Genomic DNA, 22,787 nt, shown 5'->3' on the forward strand with positions numbered 1-22,787 from the left:
CTTTCTACTCAACTGAGCTGAATCGAACAATATCTCTTTCCACAGCTACTCTACCACAAATGTAATCTTTACCTTCAACTGTGGAAACATTGTCACCCACATGAATAGTGCTAAATTACACCTTCGGGTATGGATTGGATGTAAATTGAGAAGTCAAATTATTTCATTAATTGCTTTTTGCACTAATATCACTCACTTTCCTCTGTTACATCAATTTCTTCAAATTGAGCTTCAATTTCATGGGAAATAGTCAGAACAGAAAATAGAATTTGTTAATTTCAATGAAATACTCCAATTGCCAATTATATTGTAGTTTTATTCACATAACCAGTTTCAGTTAAAATAAGAATCATCTGCAGGTGTAAAAGAACAACAGCAGTACTAACATAACATAGTTGTACACTTGGAAATTACTTGTTATTAAGTTAAATCTGATAATTCGAGTGAAGGTGCAACATAATTGCCATGTGGAGCATTTTATTTCAACAAGCATGCAATCAGCAGTTGCTGCAGAATTAAAGTGTGTCAAGGAGTGGTAATGTAACTACTCTCTCATGAGCAAAAGAAAATAGAACTTGACTAAGCTTTGTACGGCTTCTTATTTACAATTTGCATGCAATAATATAAGAAAGGGAACATTTGTAAAGAATGTGAGATACCAATACAAGTATGTGTCCATCAACCAGTGGCACAATAAGTACTGAATGCTACTAAGACCATAGTGTTACAATATATTTTAAAATTTTCAGAAACTTTAGTTTTATTCTACATTTACAGGAAGTTGAAGAAAGAGTGCCAACCTTGCGACAACAGACAGTGGAATTTGAATCCATGAAGGAGCAGTATATAGCTATGAAGAATACATATGATGAAGCCATGGCAAAGATAAACTTACTTACTGCTGAGGCCAATGAAGCTACAAGAGAGTCTGCACGTCTCACACGTGAGATAAAGAGGCATATGGATGATAAAGCAACTTTGTCTCGTCAGGTAACGTGTTATAGTGATACTATGAAAGCCTGTTCAAGTGAAATGTGTGCCTGATAAAACAGTTGGAGCTATATATGTATTTAGGAGGGAGGAAAAAAATAGGTGTATGACATTTTCTGTCTACTAATTGCCTCTTGGTGAAACAAGGAAAAATTATCACAAAAGATAAGACAAGTTTTGAAACATATTAATAACTTTGAGCATCACAAGTGCTTCCAAAATTCCATATTGAACTGTGAGGTACACACTTGACCTAGTAACAGTACAAAAATTCTGTTAATATTGTTGGTCTTTATTAAAGGTTTGTCAGTTCCCTATTTCTCTGGGACCGATGACCATAGCAGTCTGGTCCCTTTAATCCCACAAACCAACCAACCTATTTCTCTAACCTGTCCTCCTCCCCTTTACCATCTGAGTTATCCTGTAGTTGGCTCCTCCTGTAAGGGCCATTCCATGCTAAGTGGTCCAGAGGTTCCTGCATGACCATCAGAGATTTTGATGAAATTTTGTATGAACATTCGCCCATGTTCCTAATAGACATTGTTAAAGTTTCACAGTCACTAATTCAATACCTCTGGAGATGTAGTTGTTTGTTTGACGCCGTAGCACAGCTGGCAACAGTGCATACGTGAGTTTTTGGCAACTTTGAGACATATCTCGGGCAATGTTTTCTTGAAAAATACAAAACTAGGCTGTCTTGTACAGCATTTTGCACTCTCTTAAGCAAAATAATAATAATAATAATAATAATAATGGATTTGCTGTGCAGTTTTTATATGGATAGTATGAAGCAAAGGCAGCAAAAATAAATAAATAAATAAATAAATAAATGCTCAAAAAAAAGTGTTTAGCTTTTTGTGTCTTTGGAAGTAATTGTGGGATAAACCTTAAACTTGGCACATACAAACTTACCAACACAATGTCTTAGAATATAAAATTTAATCATGCTATTGCTTTCAAGTAGTTTACAAATTGAAGGCAATGTTGACAATTTTTTTTTAAACATCAAAAAATGGCTGTTTTTGGCCCACTTTCACAAAAAAGTCGTCTGCAAACTCTTTAACTATATTAATTGGAAAGACCATTTTGCATCTTGTATTATGTTCTGCAGTTATTGAGTACTGTCTGGGGAAGAAAACATCAAAAGAATTAATGACTAAAAAGTCAGAAAAACTTTAGAAAGGTCTGTCTTTTATCACAGCTCATCATGACATACTGTAATCTGTTGTTCCGCTCGTGATGACTGGGTGTTGTGTGATGTCCTTAGGTTAGTTAGGTTTAAGTAGTTCTAAGTTCTAGGGGACTGATGACCATAGATGTTAAGTCCCATAGTGCTCAGAGCCATTTGAACCATTTGTTGTTCCGCTGTAATTACAGAATCATGTTGGTTGTGAACTTCACAATTTAACTGTGTGTTGCCAAGGCAGTGGAGATCGTGGTGGTAGAATTCCTGCATAACAGCTGCAACATACATTGTATAAATAGGCTTCAGGTTTTACACTATTGTCACATTGTATAAATTTTGGTGAAGTTCAAGCAGTCTTCCTGACATTTTTTTTTCGAGTGGACTGATGTTATGAGAATTATTAGGATGTCTTTCTATTTTGTTGTGGTAATGACATGATAGTTAATTCTGGTTTAATGTATAGTGTACTTAGTGCTAGCATAGGTTGCAGTTTATGTGGAACATTAGTGTACTGATGAAAAATTGTGTAAATGTGTTGCTGCGGTCCACAGTAGCTTAACCACTCCTAGTCCCGTTCAAATGAGGAAACCAGTGTTGCCATCACTGCAGGGGCCCTGCCCTGTAGCAGTGCAACAGCAACAATGGGTGGATTTCTTTACCACAGATTCCCAAACCTGTTAAGGCTTTCATTACACAAGATACCAAGCCTAAAGAATCATTCCTGTAGGTGTCAGAAGCCAAAATGAGAAGAGGTATCTTGTAGGATCCTAACCTTGTGTTTACTTAAAGTTAATTGAATTTTTGAGAGGTTTCATTAATTTTACTGTAGAATGTTATGAGGAAAACTGTCAGCCAGATGATGTTGCTGATGGGATTGTTTACGAAGAAATTTTGGTAAGACAGAACCCAAGGAAATCACACTTTTCAAATGTCGTTACCTCAAATTACTAGAGCCACAAAAAAGAGAAAGCTGTTATTTTTATTGGCGTCCTTAGCCATTCCATTTTTTATAAAAAAGAATTTTGTAAAACTGAATGCTGTAGAGATGCCTAAAAAACAAAAAGAATAATTTTCAGTTTTTCTGTCTCAAGCTCTTTTCCTCATTGTCAGGACTTTTGATATGATCTTCCGGAGAGAGTGCTAAACTGTTACAGAACATAATAAAAGACGTCAGATTTAATTTGACGACTAGTGGAACAACCGAGCGAGGTGGCCCAGTGGTTAGCACACTGGACTCGCATTCGGGAGGACGACGGTTCAATCCCGCATCCGGCCATCCTGATTTAGGTTTTCCGTGATTTCCCTAAATCGCTCCAGGCAAATGCCAGGATGGTTCCTTTGAAAGGGCACGGCCGACTTCCTTCCCTAATCCGATGAGACCGATGACCTCGCTGTCTGGTCTCCTTCCCCAAAACAACCCAACTAGTGCAACATGGACCCAGTTCCAGTGCACATCCAACTTTTATTTAGGGCCTTAAATGCTCGCATTGCACACCAGATGTAGGTTTCAGGTGGTTTAGAACGTGGTCTTATCTAATGAAACTGGGTTAAAAGATTTTGCAGAAGACACTTTTTTTTTGTAAAAGTGAAATAGCCATTTTTGGCATTATTAAAAACTGTGCAGTTTACCTTAAATTTGTAAACTATTAGGAACCTGTAGAAGAATGAAATTGTACCATCTGAGACCTTGTATTGGTAAGTTAATATGTGCAAAGTTACATTTTCATCCTACAATTGCCTTTGGAGATATAAAAAGAGAAACTTCCAAATTTTTTCAAGAGTGAGAGTGTGTTTTTTCAAGAGTGAGAGTGTGTTTTTTCAAGAGTGAGAGTGTGTTTTTTCAAGAGTGAGAGTGTGTTTTTTCAAGAGTGAGAGTGTGTTTTTTCAAGAGTGAGAGTGTGTTTTTTCAAGAGTGAGAGTGTGTTTTTTCAAGAGTGAGAGTGTGTTTTTTCAAGAGTGAGAGTGTGTTTTTTCGAGAGTGAGAGTGTTTTTTTTCGAGAGTGAGAGTGTGTTTTTTCGAGAGTGTATTTTTTCGTTCAGATTATCCATATGAAAATTGCTCTGCAAATCCTTTTTATTATTTTGCTTAAGAGATTGCAAAAAGTTGTAGAATATGGACTAGGTTTGCTTCTTTCAAGAAACTATTGCTGGAGATATTACACCTCAAAGTTGCCGAAAATTCAAGGAAGCACTGCAAAGGTCTATATCACCAGAAATACTGATTTAGTGATTGAGAGATTATACCAATGTATATTGTGAACAAGTGTGAATGTTCACACTTGTAATGGAAGTGCAAGCTTCTTGTCAAATTTTACAAAATAACACAAATATTAATGCTGAGGTGTTGAAATTTATTCTTGTGTTGTTCCTGCAAACTATACTGTCAGAAAAATGAGCATTTGCGACATGATAAAACTGCGTGCCAGGCTGTGACTCAAAACTGGATACATTCCTTTTGCAGACAGTGTGCTGCCTATTACTCCATCAGAGTTTTCAAGGAACACTGTATGCCTTTTAGTACATGATAAGTTTATCTGAAATGGTGGCATATTGAATAGTGTTGCGGTCTTGCAGTTTTTCTCCATGATTTTGAAACCATATTATTGTTTTTCATCTGCCTACTTATATCCTTGGAAGATTACTATTTGCAAGTGCCAGTTTTCTGAAAAATGATCAATTATGCATGGTTTGCGGTGAAATAGTCAATGCCTGAAATCTAAAGCAATGTTATTTCCCAAGTGAGATTTACGTGAAGAAATGTCACTTGCCTTTGTGCAGTGCTCATGGTGTTCAAAATTCCTGTTTTGAATGATTGGTATCATCCAAAGGCGTGCAACAAATCTACCTGTATAATGAAGATAAGAATAAAATGTAAGAATGAATGTAAGAATTGATTTAAGAATGGAATATAGTAATGTGAGAATTTTAAAAAGATTAAAATTGCTCAAAATAACACACACACACACACACACACACACACACACACACACACACACACACACAGTGTAGTAAATGTATGACACCTATTGTGAAACCCAGTTGTAATTTTACAGTGAATACAAAACCCTAGCAACCTTAAAGGTGATATGAAACATTTGTTTCTTTACCTTATACAAACATGGACAGATAAATGAAATGAAATAAAATTTAAAAAATCAAGTCTCGAACATTGGGCGCAGAAGTGATGATGCTAGCCAGTGTGATGCTAGCCAGTGCATTGTGCCACCACATTGGTTCAACTTCCTGGTTGTTAAAAGGCATATAAATTATGATGAAAACTTGTACTGTCATTTTCTCAGAAACAGTCAAATACAAGGGTATTTCGGAAAGTAAAAGATACACTGTACGCCAGAGGAACAGAAGAGTTTTGGCGAGCAAGTTGACAACACTGGTGTTAACCTTGAACCGTTAGCTTTCTCCTCGCGCTCATTCGGCAGTTGAACGTTGCTTCTGGTTGGAGTAGGTAGTGTTTAAACTGGCTGCGCCGATTCAAAATCCCGTCAAATGCGAAGTGCACTCCATCATATGTTTTCTTCATGCAAAAGGTCAGCGACCAGTGGATATTCACAAAGAAATTGTTTCTGTTTATGGGAACATTATTAATCAACAAAATGTAACAAAATGGTGTCGTCATTTCTCTGAAGGTAGGACCGATGTTTATGACGAACAAAGAACAGGTTGGCCATCTGTGATCTCTGATGGCCTTCTTCGGACAACGGAGGAAGCAGTTCATGCGGATGTGTCCATGACAACTCTTTGACGTTGTGACTGTCAAGTTAGGGTACAGGAAATTGTGTGCGTGCTGGGTCCAAAACTGTTAACGGAAGAATACAAAAAGAAAAGGATGGGCTTTGCACTCGACTTCCTCACACGCTATGCTGAAGCAGGTGATGAGTTCCTTGATCATATTCTGGAGATCAGCATCCCTGTAACTGACCTGCGATCATTACTTTTTGCAAAGTTTTTCAGCTTTGTGAGACAGAATGCCATAATCTCAGTAAGCACAACAAACGGCGTGCCCTTAAGGAGACTACGAATGTGTGGAGGACCTTCATGCGGGCCTCCTGCAGGGACTGTGTGGTTCTCTGCTGGCTCCGCATTGGCCATACGTGGTTAACACATGGCTACCTCCTCTGTCACAAGGACCCACTTCGGTGTCACTGTGGCTCGCATATCACTGTTGTCCACATCTTGCTGGACTGCCCATTTTTAGCCACTCTGCGGCAGACTTTTAACCTTCCCAGCACACTACCTTCGGTGTTGGGCGACAGTGCCTCATCAGCAGATTTAGTTTTTCATTTTATTCTTGAGGGGAGTTTTTTATCATACCATCTAAGGGTGGGCATTTAGCCTTCTCTCTGACGTCGCAACCATCCCTCCCTCTGTCGCACTTTCTTTACATTTGTTTGTCTTGTTGGTCGTCTTTTCCATACATTTGTTCATCTCGCCTTGTCTTTTTGGGTTGGACATTTTAATGTGTTGCAGAGTGGCTAGCTCATCCTCTTTTATTATTGTGATCAGCCAGCCCAGACCAGCTGCTCTATGGTTTTAATACCTTCTTTTACTTTTCCTTGTGGTGTATGTTTTCCCCGTTTTTTGTTCGTTCCATTCGTTTTCTTTTTGGGTGTGGTGTCAGGTGTTTTTGTACCTTGAGCCTTGCTTGCATCGGTAAAGAGGGTCTGATGACCCTGTAGTTTGATAGTTTTTTACCCCATACTAATCAACCAATCCACTCAGCAAAATTACCGGAAAATCGAGTAGTGGCATTTGCCATGTACTGCTATTTAACGTAGAATTGCAAATAACTTTATTCACACATTAGAAGACATTCAACATGGTTGAAATACATTAACACATTAAGTCTTCCAACTACTATAGTACAAAATGGAGACACCATAAACTGGAAAACTAGAATTATGATCACAGAAAGAATGGTTGTAGGGTTTGCCGATCCCTTGTAGTGTTGTGAAGGTCGCAGTTGAACTCTGTTATGGACCGTGCGCAGTGCACAAAACCCAACATAAAGCACTTAGTAACAGCTACGACATAGCTGCTTGTATAGGTTGACAGTGCTGCAGTCAAGGTAGTTCAGACCCAACCTTTACTGGTATCTGATGCAACCACTGTTCAAAGGATCAGCTTTCTAAAGTGTTGTGTTAAAGTGTCTGTATTCACTATGTTACATGGGGTTCCCAAAACCAGATTTCATAAACTGAGATTACCAAGTATGGATGTAATTGGTCTTCTAAACATTCCTAATATTGATTCTATAAATTCAGTTCCATTTACTGGATTTCAACTTCCACAGCCGATTTTTGTTTCCATTTAAATGCACAATTGTTTTTGAAATGTGCTTGGGTTGACAGGTTATGTCTTATTGCTAAAAATTTTCTGTTAATATGAGTGTAGTGACTTTCTGTACAGTGAAGGAGAAGTAGAAATATTAGAATGAGTGTGGGGTTGTGTACTTCTAATATTTATCTGAAGAGAATCAACCATTGTGCTGATTAAATCAGAAACCAGAACAACTGATTTCCAGATCAATGTTTGACCCTTAACATGTAAACACAACAGCAAAAAACAGTTCCTGAAATTTGCTTTTCATCTTCTGGAAGTTGCCACATGTTAGCACAGTGATGATACAAACTTTTGTACTTTAGTTAGCAGACAAACCTACATGTGTCTTTGTCCTAAGATGCTAGGTCGCATGGCAGAGTCAGACTTACTATTACAAGACGTGTATAGAGACCATTCAGCCACTCACAATTGACATTGCACTAGAACATTGAGCTCACTGATGGCGTCATTGCATTCATGCACTTTGTTTTGCAGACACTTTCTTATACCTGTTATCTTTGCAAATTGAGCTTTGCCAGATGATATGCAATATCAGTAATTGAAATTCGTTACATTTTCAATATTTATATGCAGAAAATAGAACTACTGAGACTTCAAACATTCTCTGATAAAATAGTTCATCAGTGTGCAGTTCGCTGTGAAATAGTATTGATTAGGTAATTTCGTTTTTTCAAATTGTGAGCGAATTTTTTATTCAACTAAGCCTGTGCACAAGCAACTGAAGCTCATGTTGGTTAGTCGAAAATTTATTGGCCTTAAGATAAATAGACAGCTTAAATACATAACAGTAAGCAGAACAAAACAGCTTCTAAAGAGCTGGTACAGTTTATCACAGTAAAATGCTAGGGCTGCCAAATACAATAAATATGTAGTAAAATAGATCAAGAGATTTATTTTATTTATTTATAAATAAAAAACAAAGATGCTTTGACTTACCAAACGAGAAAGCGCTGGTAGATAGACACAATAAAAAACACACACACAAATTTCAAGCTTTCGCAACCCAAGGTTGCTTCATCAGGAAAGAGGGAAGGAGAGGGAAAGACGAAAGGATGTGGGTTTTAAGGGAGAGGGTAAGGAGTCATTCCAATCCCGGGAGTGGAAAGACTTAACTTAGAGGGGGAAAAAGGACAGGTATACATTCACATGCACACACACACTTATCCATCCGCACATATACAGACACAGGCAGACATGTGTAAAGGCAAAGAGGTTGGGCAGAGATGTCAGTCGAGGCGGAAGTACAGAGGCAAAGATGTTGTTGAACGACAAGTGATGTACGAGGGGCGGCAACTTGAAATTAGCGGAGGTTGAGGCCTGGTGGGTAACGGGAAGAGAGAATATATTGAAGGGCAAGTTCCCATCTCCGGAGTTCTGATAGGTTGGTGTCAGTGGGAAGTATACAGATAACCCGGACGGTGTAACACTGTGCCAAGATGTGCTGGCCATGCACCAAGGCATGTTTAGCCACAGGGTGATCCTCATTACCAACAAACACTGTCTGCCTATGTCCGTTCGTGCGAATGGACAGTTTGTTGCTGCTCATTCCCACATAGAAGGCTTCACAGTGTAGGCATGTCAGTTGGTAAATCACGCGGGTGCTTTCACACGTGGCTCTGCTTTTGATCGTGTACACCTTCCGGGTTACAGGACTGGAGTAGGTGGTGGTGGGAGGTTGCATGGGACAGTTTTTACACCGGAGGCCGTTACATGGGTAGGAGCCAGAGGGTAGGGAAAGTGGTTTGGGGATTTCATAGGGATGAACCAAGAGGTTACGAAGGTTAGGTGGATGGCGGAAAGACACTCTTGGTGGAGTGGGGAGAATTTCATGAAGGATGGATCTCATTTCAGGGCAGGATTAGAGGAAGTCGTAACCCTGTTGGAGAGCCGTATTCAGAGTATGATCCAGTCCCGGAAAGTATCCTGTCGCAAGTGGGGCACTTTCGGGGTTCTTCTGTGGGAGGTTCTGGGTCTGAGGGGATGAGGAAGTGGCGCTTGTTATTTGCTTCTGTACCAGGTCAGGAGGGTAGTTTCGGGATGCGAAAGCTGTTTTCAGGTTATTGGTGTAATGGTTCAGGGATTCAGGACTGGAGCAGATTTGTTTGCCACGAAGAACTAAGCTGTAGGGAAGGGACCGTTTGATATGGAATGGATGGCAGCTGTCATAATGGAGGTACTGTTGCTTGTTGGTGGGTTTGATGTGGACGGATGTGTGAAACTGGCCATTGGACAGATGGAGGTCAACGTCGAGGAAAGTGGCATGGGATTTGGAGTAGGACCAGGTGAATCTGATGGAACCAAAGGAGTTGAGGTTGGAGAGGAAATTCTGGAGTTCTTTTTCACTGTGAGTCCAGATCATGAAGATGTCATCAATAAATCTGTACCAAACATTGGGTTGGCAGGCCTGGGTAACCAAAAAGGGCTTCCTCTAAGCGACCCATAAATAGGTTGGCATATGAGGGAGCCATCCTGGTACCCATGGCTGTTTCCTTTAATTGTTGGTATGTCTGGCCTTCAAAAGTGAAGTAGTTGTGGGTTAGGATGAAGCTGGCTAAGGTAATGAGGAAAGAGGTTTTAGGTAGGGTAGCAGGTGATGCGTGAAAGGAAGTGCTCCATTGCAGCGAGGCCCTGGACGTATGGGATATTTGTGTATAAGGAAGTGGCATCAATGGTTACAACGATGGTTTCCGGGGGTAACAGATTGGGTAAGGATTCCAGGCACTCGAGAAAGTGGTTGGTGTCTTTGATGAAGGATGGCAGACTGCATGTAATGGGTTGAAGGTGTTGATCTACGTAGGCAGAGATACGTTCTGTGGGGGCTTGGTAACCAGCTACAATGGGACGGCCGGGATGATTGGGTTTGTGAATTTTAGGAAGAAGGTAGAAGGTAGGGGTGCGGGGTGTCGGTGGGGTCAGGAGGTTGATGGAGTCAGGTGAAAGGTTTTGTAGGGGGCCTAAGGTTCTGAGGATTCCTTGAAGCTCCGCCTGGTCATCAGGAATGGGATTACCTTGGCAAACTTTGTATGTAGTGTTGGCTGATAGCTGACGCAGTCCCTCAGCCACATACTCCCGACGATCAAGTACCAAGGTCGTGGAACCCTTGTCAGCCGGGAGAATGACGATGGATCAGTCAGCCTTCAGATCCTGGATAGCCTGGGCTTCAGCTGTGGTGATGTTGGGAGTAGGATTAAGGTTTTTCAAGAAAGATTGAGAGGCAAGACTGGAAGAGAAATTCCTGGAAGGTTTGGAGAGGGTGATTTTGAGGAAGAGGAGGTGTGGTCCCGCTGTGACGGAGGGTGGAACTGTTCCAGGCAGGGTTCAATTTGGATAGTGTCTTGGGGAGTTGGATCGTTAGGAGTAGGATTAGGATTATTTTTCTTCGTGGCAAAGTGATATTTCCAGCAGAGACTATGAGTGTAGGACAGTAAATCTTTGACGAGGGCTGTTTGGTTGAATCTGGGAGTAGGGCTGAAGGTGAGGCCTTTGGATAGGACAGAGGTTTCGGATTGGGAGAGAGGTTTGCAGGAAAGGTTAACTACTGAATTGAGGTGTTGTGGTTCCAGATTGTGTTGACTAGAATTTTGAGGGGAGTGGAGCTGGAAGTGGGAGATTCAGTAGATGGGAGAGACTGGGTCTGTGTGCAATGAGAGGAGGTTGAGAGGTTTGTTGGAAAGGTTGTAGAGGGTGAGTGAATTGCCTTTCCGGAGGTGGGAAACCAGGAGATTGGGTAGTTTTTTGATGTGGAGGGTGGCATGCTGTTCTAATTTGCGGTTGACTTGTAGGAGGATGCTCTGAACAGCCGGTGTGGATGTGGGAGAGGAAAGATTGAGAACTTTGATTAGGGATAGGAGTTGACGGGTGTGTTCATTGGCTGAGTTGATGTGTAGGTGAAGGATTAGGCGGGTGAGGGCTATGGATTGTTCGGTTTGGAACTGGTATAGGGACTAAGTGTGAGGCCTTTGGGGGTAATGCCAAACGTCAGACAAGCCTGGCTAAATAAAATATGGGAGCGTAATTTGGCTAGGGCGAAGGCATGTTTGCGGAGGGAATGTAAATAAAACTTAATGAGGTCATTGTGGGGTTGTTGTGAGAGTGACATGGTATTAGAAGGTGGAAAGTGTAACATGAGGCTAAAGTGAAAATAAAAATATACGGGAAGAGATAAAGGCGAACTAGAAAGCGACTGGAGTTCTGGCATGAAAAAAGTCGAAAATGTGTTGGTTTAAGCTCAGCTATGTTGATCCTGTGGTGAACTTAGGTTGGTAAACAACGATGTGTACAAAGGTTAGGTAGTTGTGTTGCCTCCAAAACACGTTAAAGGGTGGAGAAAATCAGGAAATTTTCCAAAAAACTGCGTGTAAATGTATTAAAAGGACTGGTTATGTGGTGGAAGATTATGAAAATGAGGCTAACAATTGTCCGACGAAGAAATAACATTAAAACCTGTGGGAAGCTGCTAAAAAATGATCCCTTATGTGGGAAAAACGGGAATGGAAATAAAGCGAAAGTTGTTAGAACTAGCCGAAATGGTTGTTTAATAGGTGAAAGGAACTGAAGCTGTGAAATAGTATTCACGAGGTTACACGAGAAATGTTTGTAAACTGGGAACGGTGGTTTTTATAGCAGCGGTAGTGTTGAAAGCGGTAAAAACTTTTTTGGTTATGGTTTAGAAGTAAGTTGTGTATTGAGTATATATAGGCAGGATAAAGTTATATGGTAGATTCGGTAAAGAGGGAAGGTAAATAAAAAGTGAACCTACTTGCACGAACAAAAAGAGAAAGTATTTATTTAGTCGTATGGCTAGGGCCTCCCGTCGGGCAGAGCGTTTGCCGGGTGCAGGTCTTTAAATTTGACGCCACTTCTGTGATCTGCAGTCGATGAGGATGATAGGCTGATGATGACAGCTCAACACCCAGTAGTTGCAGGGGCAACAGTCTGGATGATTGACTGATCTGACCTTGTAACACTAACCAAAACGGTCTTGCTGTGCTGGTACTGCGAACGGCTGAAAGCGAGGGGAAACTACGGCCGTAATTTTTTCCCGAGGGCATGCAGCTTTACTGTATGGATGAATGGTGATGGCGTCCTCTTGGGTAAAATATTCCGGAGGTAAAATAGTCCCCCATTCGGATCTCTGGGTGGGGGCTACTCAGGAGGACGTCGTTATCAGGAGAAAGAAAACTAGCGTTCTACGGATCGGAGCGTGGAATGTCAGATCCCTTAATAGGGCAGGTAGGTTAGAAAATTTAAAAAAGGAAATGGATAGGTTAAAGTTCGATATAGTGGGAATTAGTGAAGTTCGGTGGCAGGAGGAACAAGACTTTTGGCCAGGTGAATACAGGGTTATAAATACAAAATCAAATAGGGGTAATGCAGGAGTAGGTTTAATAATGAATAAAGCAATAGGAATGCGGGTAAGCTACTACAAACAGCACAGCGAACGCATTGTTGTGGCCAAGATAGACACGAAGCCCACGCCTACGACAGTAGTACAAGTCTATATGCCTACTAGCTCTGCAGATGACGAAGAAATAGAAGAAATGTATGATGAGATAAAAGAAATTATTCAGATAGTAAAGGGAGACGAAAATTTAATAGTCATGGGTGACTGGAATTCGGTAGTAGGAAAAGGGGGAGAAGGAAACTTAGTAGGTGAATATGGATTGGGGTTAAGAAATGTAAGAGGAAGCTGCCTGGTGGAATTTTGCACAGAGAGCAACTTAATCATAGCTAACAATTGGTTCAAGAATCATAAAAGAAGGTTGTATACATGGAAGAAGCCTGGAGATACTGACAGGTTTCAGATAGATTATATAATGGTAAGACAGAGATTTAGGAACCAGGTTGGTAAGACAGAGATTTAGGAACCAGGTTTTAAATTGTAAGACATTTCCAGGGGCAGATGTGGACTCTGACCACAATCTATTGGTTATGAACTGCGGATTAAAACTGAAGAAACTGCAAAAAAAGGTGGGAATCTAAGGAGATGGGACCTGGATAAACTAAAAGAACCAGAGGTTGTACAGGGTTTCAGGGAGAGCATAAGGGAACAGTTGACAAGAATGGGGTACAGAAATACAGTAGAAGAAGAATGGGTAGCTTCGAGGGATGAAGTAGTGAAGGCAGCGGAGGATCAAGTAGGTAAAAAGACGAGGGCTAGTAGAAATCCTTGGGTGGCAGAAGAAATATTGAATTTAATTGACGAACGGAGAAAATATAAAAATGCAGTAAAGGAAACAGGCCAAAAGGAATAGAAACGTCTCAGAAATGAGATCAACAGGAAGTGCAAAATGGCTAAGCAGGCATGGCTAGAGGACAAATGTTACGATGTAGAGGCTTATCTCACTAGGGGTAAGACACATACTGCCTACAGGAAAATTAAAGAGAACCACTTGTATGAATATCAAGAGCTCAGATGGAAACCCAGTTCTAAGCAAAGAAGGGAAAGCAGAAAGGTGGAAGGAGTACATAGAGGGTCTATACAAGGGCGATGTACTTGAGGGCAATGTTATAGAAATGGAAGAGGATGTAGATGAAGATGAAATGGGGGATATCATACTGCATGAAGAGTTTGACAGAGCACTGAAAGACCTGAGTCGAAATAGGGCCCCGGGAGTAGACAACATTCCATTGGAACTACTGATGGCCTTGGGAGAGCCAGTCCTGACAAAACTCTACCATCTGGTGAGCAAAATGTATGAGGCAGGCGAAATACCCTCAGACTTCAAGAAGAATATAATAATTCCAATCCCAAAGAAAGCAGGCGTTGACAGATGTGAAAATTACCGAACTACCAGTTTAATAAGTCACGGCTGCAAAATACTAACGCGAATTCTTTACAGACGAATGGAAAAACTGGTAGAAGCCAACCTCGGGGAAGATCAGTTTGATTCCGTAGAAATATGGGAACACGTGAGGCAGTACTGACCCTACGACTTTTTTTAGAAGCTAGATTAAGAAAAGGCAAACCTATGTTTCTAGCATTTGAAGACTTAGAGAAAGCTTTTGACAATGTTGACTGGAATACTCTCTTTCAAATCCTGAAGGTGGCAGGTGTAAAATACAGGGAGCAAAAGGCTATTTACAATTTGTACAGAAACCAGATGGAAGTTATAAGAGTCGAGGGGCATGAAAGGGAAGCAGCGGTTGGGAAGGGAGTGAGACAGGGTTGTAGTCTCTCCCCGATGTTGTTCAATCTGTATACTGAGCAAGCAGTAAAAGAAACAAAAGAAAAATTCGGAGTAGGTATTAAAATCCATGGAGAAGAAATAAAAACTTTGAGGTTCGCCGATGACATTGTAATTCTGTCAGAGACAGCAAAAGACTTAGAAAAGCAGTTGAATGGAATTGACAGTGTCTTGAATGGATGATATAAGATGAACATCAACAAAAGCAAAATGAGGATAATGGAATGTAGTCAAATTAAGTCGGGTGATGCTGAGGGTATTAGATTAGGAAATGAGACACTTAAAGTAATAAAGGAGTTTTGCTGTTTGGGGAGCAAAATAACTGATGATGATCGAAGTAGAGAGGATATAAAATGTAGACTGGCAATGGCAAGGAAAGCGTTTTTGAAGAAGAGAAATTTGTTAACATCGAGTATAGATTTAAGTGTCAGGGAGTAGTTTCTGAAAGTATTTGTATGGAGTGTAGCCATGTATGGAAGTGAAATGTGGGCGATAAATAGTTTGGACAAGAAGAGAATAGAAGCTTTCAAAATGTGGTGCTAAAGAAGAATGCTGAATATTAGATGGATAGATCACATAACTAATGAGGAGGTACTGAATAGAATTGGGGAGAAGAGGAGTTTGTGGCACAACTTGACTAGAAGAAGGGATCGGTTGGTAGGACATGTTCTGAGGCATCAAGAGATCACCAATTTAGTATTGGAGGGGAGAGTGGAGGGTAAAAATCGTAGAGGGAGACCAAGAGATGAATATACTAAGCAGATTCAGAAGGATGTAGGTTGCAGTAGGTACTGGGAGATGAAGAAGCTTGCACAGGATAGATAGCATGGAGAGCTGCATCAAACCAGTCTCTGGACTGAAGACCACAACAACAACAACAACAACAACAACTGTATATTTGTGATACACACTTAATATCTGCAATCGGAGTGTGATTATCATGTCAGTAGCTGATTTGCCAATATTATCAAGCATATCTTATGTTAATTTTGAACTATTCTGATCCTTGTTCAGTTCATGCAAGATTAATGTTTTACAACATAGTGGATTCGCAAAGTGGGTTCGTTTTATAAAATAAGATGGTCATAAACATTTCTGCAGCTCGTCCTTAGTGTGGTAGAATACTGAGATCTTTTAGAATATTTTCTATGATTCTTACAAATTTTTTGAGAATGTTAATCATTATTGCAGTGATTTCACAGTACAGACCACTGAAATTATGGCAGTTTTTAAAGGGACTTTGTTGCCTATTGAAAAATAGATATGCACTTATTTTGCCCATACACAAATGTTCATAAATATTTATCTGCACAGGTTTGTTTCCTTCTAAAAGAGCTGGAGGATGCTCGTACAGTCTCAAGTACAAATGCGGATGTCTCATCACTAGACATAACAAGCTCATCACATGTAAGTGGTCTTAATCTGTCACTGCACTACATTTTTTATAGAATTTCAAGTATTAATTGCCTTTGAATATTTGCAGATTTTACAAATAAGGAGCACATAACTTTTAAAAATATTGTTGGAAATGTTATGAAGTAAAAATCAACAAATAAAATTTGGGCTGTTGATATATGTGTATGAAGTGAACCATTGGTCTTCAAACGGTACAGATAATATATAATTAAATATGAATCTCTGAATCTTTTTCTAGAGTTGAAGTTGATCTTGTTTGTTGCGTGTGGAAACTTAGTGGAAGTTAAATGAAAATTAGAAATTGATTGTCCTTTTACTTTCATTGATCGTTATCTTACATGAAGAGGTCCTCAACAGTGGGATCAACCTTTTGAAAAAATCTATATGGTTTTGTAGGTTAAGATCTCAGGTATCACACACAGCCATTCACCCTGGTGGGCTCTCGTTTGCAAGTAATTGATGAAAAAAATTTTATAATTTTGTGTGACACTAAATAGCGTTAAAAGGTTTCACTGTGTTGTCTGGTTGTGTGTTGTAACAGACAGGACAATAGCATCCCTTTCAGGAGGTTGTGGGTTCAAATCTCCTCAGATGCAGTATTTTTTATTTGTTTTTAAATCTTTAACAAAATGAATTTGATTGTCGTTTTTGTTCAAGTGATTTTAATGTAATTTTTTATTTTTGTTCCTTTGTCACATAATTTTAATCATAATACCAACTTTTTCATTTGCTTTCGTTTTTCTTTCTGTCATTCTCTTTCCATGTGAAATCTTTGTTCTTGCATTTTTAATTAATTTTATGTATTGCTTTCTATTTAATTTCTTTTGTTTTATCACCCTGTTTATTCGTCCACATTATTGTGTTCATTTTGTGTGTTTCTCATTTTGCTTTAATTTTGTTTCAACTCTCTTTTCATTTAAATCTTCATCTGTGTTACTTCACCTATAGTGCAGTAGGTATTTATGTTATATTTTAAAGGTTATATGATTATTACTGAGGGAAAAAATTGCACGTCTCTTATGAAAACACATTTTTAACGCCATTGCAAAGTCAGTATAAACAGATTATTTCATCTTTTGTGTTTTAACTGATAGATCAGAATTTTCAAATAATTGAATATTGTGTTAATGAATATAATAGAGTGTGTGTGTGTGTGTGTGTGTGTGTGTGTGTGTGTGTGTGTGTGTGTGTGTGTGTGGGCGCGCGCGCGCGCGAGTGTATACCTGTCGTTTTTTCCCCCCTAAGGTAAGTCTTTCCACTCCCCGGGATTGGAATGACTCCTTACCCTCTCCCTTAAAACCCACATCTTTTTGTCTCCTTCCCTCTTTCCTGATGAAGCAACAGTTGGTTGCGAAAGCTTGAATTTTGTGTGTATGTTTGTGTTTGTTTGTGTGTCTATTGACCTGCCAGCACTTTCGTTTGGTAAGTCACATCATCTTTGTTTTTTGAATATTATGTTAGATAAATATAACTAAATTTGTATTCACAAAATTCCAGTTGGAAAAAGAAAATTATAAAGAAAAAAATGAAACAAATGAAAAACTTCATACGACGATTAAAAATATGTGACAAAGGGATAGAAATAAAAAAATACATTTAAACCAATTAATTAAATAAAAATAATGATCAAAGACATTTCGTTAAAGATTCTAAAATAAAAAAAATTACTGCATCTGATGAGATTTGAACCCACAACCTTCTGCTTGTGAACCTATTATCCTATCCATTACACCACACATCCTGTCTACTTTGTATGACTTTTTTAATGTTATTAAGCATCATGCAAAATTCCAAAATTTTTTTGTCAATTACTCGCAAATGAGGGGCCACCAGGCTGAATGGGTGCAGCTTGTGACGCCTGGGATCTTAACCTATAGCACTGTATACGTCATTACAAAAAGTCAATTCCACTAGAGGGGCTTGTCTTTGTTCGAGCATTTTATCAATGCACCTTCTATGCCATTCAACTAAGTTTACATGTTTTTCACTGTTCCTATCCACCGTAAAGGTGTTGGATTGGAAAACAGTTACACTGTTAATATTGTACCACATCTTACATATGCTGTTAATAGTTAGTGCAACAGCTCTAGTGCAATTTCTTGGCGAGATCTAACGTGTAGCCAAAACAGCTACCTACCAGCAAGTGGTTAAGGAATCCTCATTCTGAGCTAAAGAGTGTGCAAACATATGTTTAAGGACAGGTAAATTTCACACAAACGGAATGTGACAAATGACAAAAAAAGCGCCAGTATTTACTCACATAACATGAAATAGGTGGTTTGTACAGAATATCACAAAATTTGGCATTTTTCCCATTCAAGCGTAAAAATCTTTTTAATTTAAATTCAGTACTTTATTGATATTGATAGTTATTCAGTCTCAAAGTTATTGAGTCTTTGCTTTGTTCTCAAGGTTGAGGTACCCTTATAAGCTTACAATGACTGTACATTTTCTGTTTACAAAACTGTTGCTTAGATGTGCTAGCATCTGGTAACATCTTTATCCGCCAACATCAAATTTCCTGAACGTGTTGTACAACATATCATAGGAAAAACATTGCAATTTGGAGAGTTCTTTATTGGGGTACATTAATTAAACTGGAAAATTTTTTATTACAGAAGTATAAACACAAAACCACCCAATATGGCACTTTAGCTTTGCTAATCATAAATCTACATGGTGTCTCATTGTTTTGTTCTTTTGGTCACTTGGGCTATGCTACAGATCAAGCTATCACCACAGACTTTGTTTCACAAAATAGTAAAAATAATATGGAGCAAATATTGTGATAAATAGTCTGTGTTCTGTTCTACAACCAGAAACATGTTTGCTAGGTGTCACGTGACCTGTGCTGTGATTAATCGATTGATTGAAACAGCGAAGCAGACACAATGTTGATTTATGTGTTTTAGAAGCTGAAGTGCCGTATTTGGAGTTTCTTGTATTTACACTTATGTCTTTCAAAAATATGCAGTTCATTTGATGTGCCGAAATAAAGATCTGTCCAAAATGTGTACTATCTGCTGTGCAAAAGTTTTTGGAAATATGGCATTGGTGGCTAAAAATGTTACCTCTATTCTAATTTAAAATGGTTTGAAGGTGGCTTCATTTTTATGGGAATAGGCATTTTTAATGATGAAATTTACGCACTTCTGAGAAACATGATGAGACATACTTTAGGCATAGTTGAAAGAAACAATAAAACACGTAGGGTTGTATATTTAAAGTAGGCTGCCAACTCTTTAAGTCATAGATACATGGAAGTTTGTGTGCACAACAGTAGTTTATTATGTCAGCAGTAGGGTGATAATTGAAGACTTGAAATAAAAAAGGCTCTAAGTGCCAAAATCACGAATTTGAGGAAAAAGTAATTAATGGTCATAGTTTCAGTAATAAAGTGCTTTATTTGAAAGTCAAGCAAAGTACAGATCTAGCTTCCAAAGGAAATTACAAACATTATCTTAAAAGAAAAACTTATTGAAAATGGAAATGCAATTAAAGACTCTTCATGCTGTAGTTCAGTACGCAGGAAAAAGATAGTAAAGTGGAAGAATGAGTGAAACAAAAATGTTTTTTGTTCATACACTAAACATTCATTCAGTAATACTTTTGTGAAAATCCATGTTGTCGTTGTTTGTGTTCTTCATTTCTTCAGATATGTGGCTTGTAACATACGGGTCAGGTAGTTACGTTTCATGGATGCCCTATACTTGTACACCTTTTCTCAATATAGTGGTATGCTCCCAAGCCTCAGTTACATTTAAGCCTATCTTGGTGTTAACTATATGAGGCTTATATCTGTCCAACCTTAGCCACTCTACTCTGTAATATAAACACAATAAAACTAAACATTTCCAATCTACTGCTGTGTTGAAATCTAAGAAGTCAGATGCATTCATGTTACTGACGATAAATGGCTTTACTTGTCTTTAGATTGCTTTATCATGTCCTTTTGTCTTCTGGAACATTACATTTGGTAACTCCTTTTCTTTTCTCAATGAGAGCAAAATCCCTGTTGCAATATCAGGAGGAGAACCTGATACAAGAAACTGGTGGTTTATTTCTTTAGAGACATTGGATATAACGAGGTACATCCAGAAAAGGAGACTAACTGTTTTGTTCTGACAATAACAGTTGTCACTCCAGATTGTCAGCTTTTTCTTAAAAGTTGTGCCATTTGCAGTGATTTTAAACAAACATGAAGCAATTTCACTAGCACCATGCCCTGTCAAACTCTTGTGCCACAGAGTCGTGTATATGTCATCGTTATCAGCAATAAGTGTGAGAGAGTTGTAAACTGCAAGCTATCGTGGAGGTAAAACATTTGAATATGTGACAAAGTTGGAACGAACGGCACTTGTTGCAAATATATCATTCTGATACTGTTTCATCACAGTCATAGCTTTTTCGGCCTTGCATTGATGTAACTCGAGACGAGCTGTCAGTTCCTTTTTCTCAAGCAGGTTAATGAGAATCTGTTCATGAAACGGATCACACATGCCACATGTGTTTGAACAAGGAGGATGTAAAGAGAGGTTAGGGAAATGATCCTTATAAGTATCATGTCACTTGTGAATCACCATTAATGTTCTTGAAGGCATTGGAACATTCTATGTTTTATTAATATTCGGATTGAGGTATTCCTTTTCAGTCTTCCTCCTGCTGTAGTGACTTCGTGCCGTAAAAAAGATTTATTTGCTATACCACATGGTATTCTGTTTAGACACTGAATTTTCTGTGTGAATTTTACTGCCTCTTGTTTCCTTGTACATGGTAAGGCCTTTCTTCTTCTGGAGCAGTCTAATGCACAGTTACTTGTTGCCTGCTCTGTGTAGGGTCATCCTAGTTACCATGATATCATCTTTTAACATGAAATACTTGCCTCAACACCACCAAGTAACTCCCTTGCTTCCAGTATCTTAAAAGACGTAATAAACTTCAAACAGACTTTATATTCATAGCTGAAGTTCTTGCATTTATACTTCCAAGCACATTACCTTTGAAAGCAAAGAGAAGAATCCTGTGCAGTTTTTTTTTCCCACAATGTCAACATAATTAAATTATACCGCTTGTTGTTGCTTTCATCCAAAAGTAATAAGAATAAACAATCTATCCAGGTATGGCGTAGAATAGTGATCAATAATAACACCTCTTGTGCTAGACAAGCTGTTGCAGGAATATATTTGTTGCTTGGCCTTACGTATTCTTTCCCTCTATTTTTCAATGTTTTCCTTATTGCAGCCACAGTACTTTCTCCTTCAATTTGTCATTGTTTTCTTTCACTCAAACTATTACTAACATTCGTCACCTCCATAATTTTATCTAACACTGAGGGGTAAGTGCAAGGAACATAGCGCCTTTCATATGTGAACAGCAGTTGCATGTAGTACTACATTTTCATTTGTGGCAGTTTGAGCCTTGTGTACATTACTGGGATTGGCTGTAAATTCATTTTCACAACCAACTTCAAAACTTGTTGTTATGTTACTTAGGGCTTTTTTTTTTTAATTTCAAGTCTTCAGCTATTATGAACTCTACTAACAACAACTCGGTTTAATTTCAGTAGATTTGGAGTAAAGTGTGTGTGTGTGTGTGTGTGTGTGTGTGTGTGTGTGTGTGTGTGTGTGTGTTTGAATAATGAAATCAAATAAGATGTTTAATGTTAATACTATAATTGATAGGTTTATATTCATTTTCAACACCATATTGAAAAACAATGAAATACAACAAATATAAAGAACACAATTGAAAAGTAAGCTTTCAAACAACAACAGATCAGCAAAAAACAACACTGAATAGAGCAAAAAAGTAAATTTTTTCCCTTATATCCATGTACTCTGATTTTGTTTCCTGTAGTAAAGGATGGAAAAAGAAAGTATGCCTTGGACCATGCCCCAAGTCCTAAAGTCCAGATTTCACTGTGGAAGTAAATATTGATTTAAATACCTGTTTTATATCAGCTCTAGAAGTTTTACAATTACGAATCATAAGGTTACTGTGTCTCGTGTTATGATTTACAGCTGCATTAGCCATGTACTTCATTTATCTGCTGAACATTTTTCAGGCTGTGCAGGCAGAAGAATTAGTAACTTTCAGCTCCATAGAAGAACTGCAGCAGAATAATCAGAAGCTGCTGGCAAAAATACGGGAACTGAGTTCTGAGAGTGAGAAAGAAGAAGAAAAAGAATCTGATGAAGTGAAGGAACTGAAGGTAACCTAGCTAGCACTCTCTCTCTCTCTCTCTCTCTCTCTCTCTCTCTCTCTCTCTGTGTGTGTGTGTGTGTGTGTGTGTGTGTGTGTGTGTGTGTGTGTGTGTGTGTGTGGGGGGGGGGGGGGGGGGGGGGTCTTTGCAAGGGAAGCTCCTAGACCTTTTCATATTTCTGTCTCTGTAGGCAACTTGTTATTGTTTAATTGGCCTGCTAAGAAGGTTACTTGTAACATTATTTCTGTTGCAAGGCATGCTTAATTTTGAGTTCTTTGATTAAAGTCACAAACTTGTTTAGTACTTTTTTTTTGCCTTTGGCAGCTGTTGTGTAGGACTCGGAGATTAGTTTTATGATTGCCTCTTGAAAAACGTAGTTGAACTGTTTGTAAAATGAGTCGAAGCAGAAGTTTAAATGTTTGTGTGCAGAAAACTGATCTTGCACCAA

The 22,787-nt window shown here is 38.8% G+C and overlaps 1 protein-coding gene across 2 annotated transcripts in view; it reads left to right on the forward strand.

Annotated features, from left to right (window-relative positions):
* Window positions 1–22,787, forward strand: part of LOC124777687 (nucleoprotein TPR-like) — a 291,125-nt gene that overhangs the window by 64,273 nt on the left and 204,065 nt on the right. For both annotated transcript variants that reach the window (XM_047253163.1, XM_047253164.1), the window contains exons 8-10: window positions 778–990; window positions 16,036–16,128; window positions 22,202–22,348. In XM_047253163.1, the coding sequence (XP_047109119.1) occupies window positions 778–990; window positions 16,036–16,128; window positions 22,202–22,348 (453 nt within the window). The remainder of the gene's footprint in view (window positions 1–777; window positions 991–16,035; window positions 16,129–22,201; window positions 22,349–22,787) is intronic.

The sequence above is a fragment of the Schistocerca piceifrons genome, chromosome 2, assembly GCF_021461385.2.
Source record: "Schistocerca piceifrons isolate TAMUIC-IGC-003096 chromosome 2, iqSchPice1.1, whole genome shotgun sequence".
NCBI lineage: Eukaryota > Metazoa > Arthropoda > Insecta > Orthoptera > Acrididae > Schistocerca > Schistocerca piceifrons.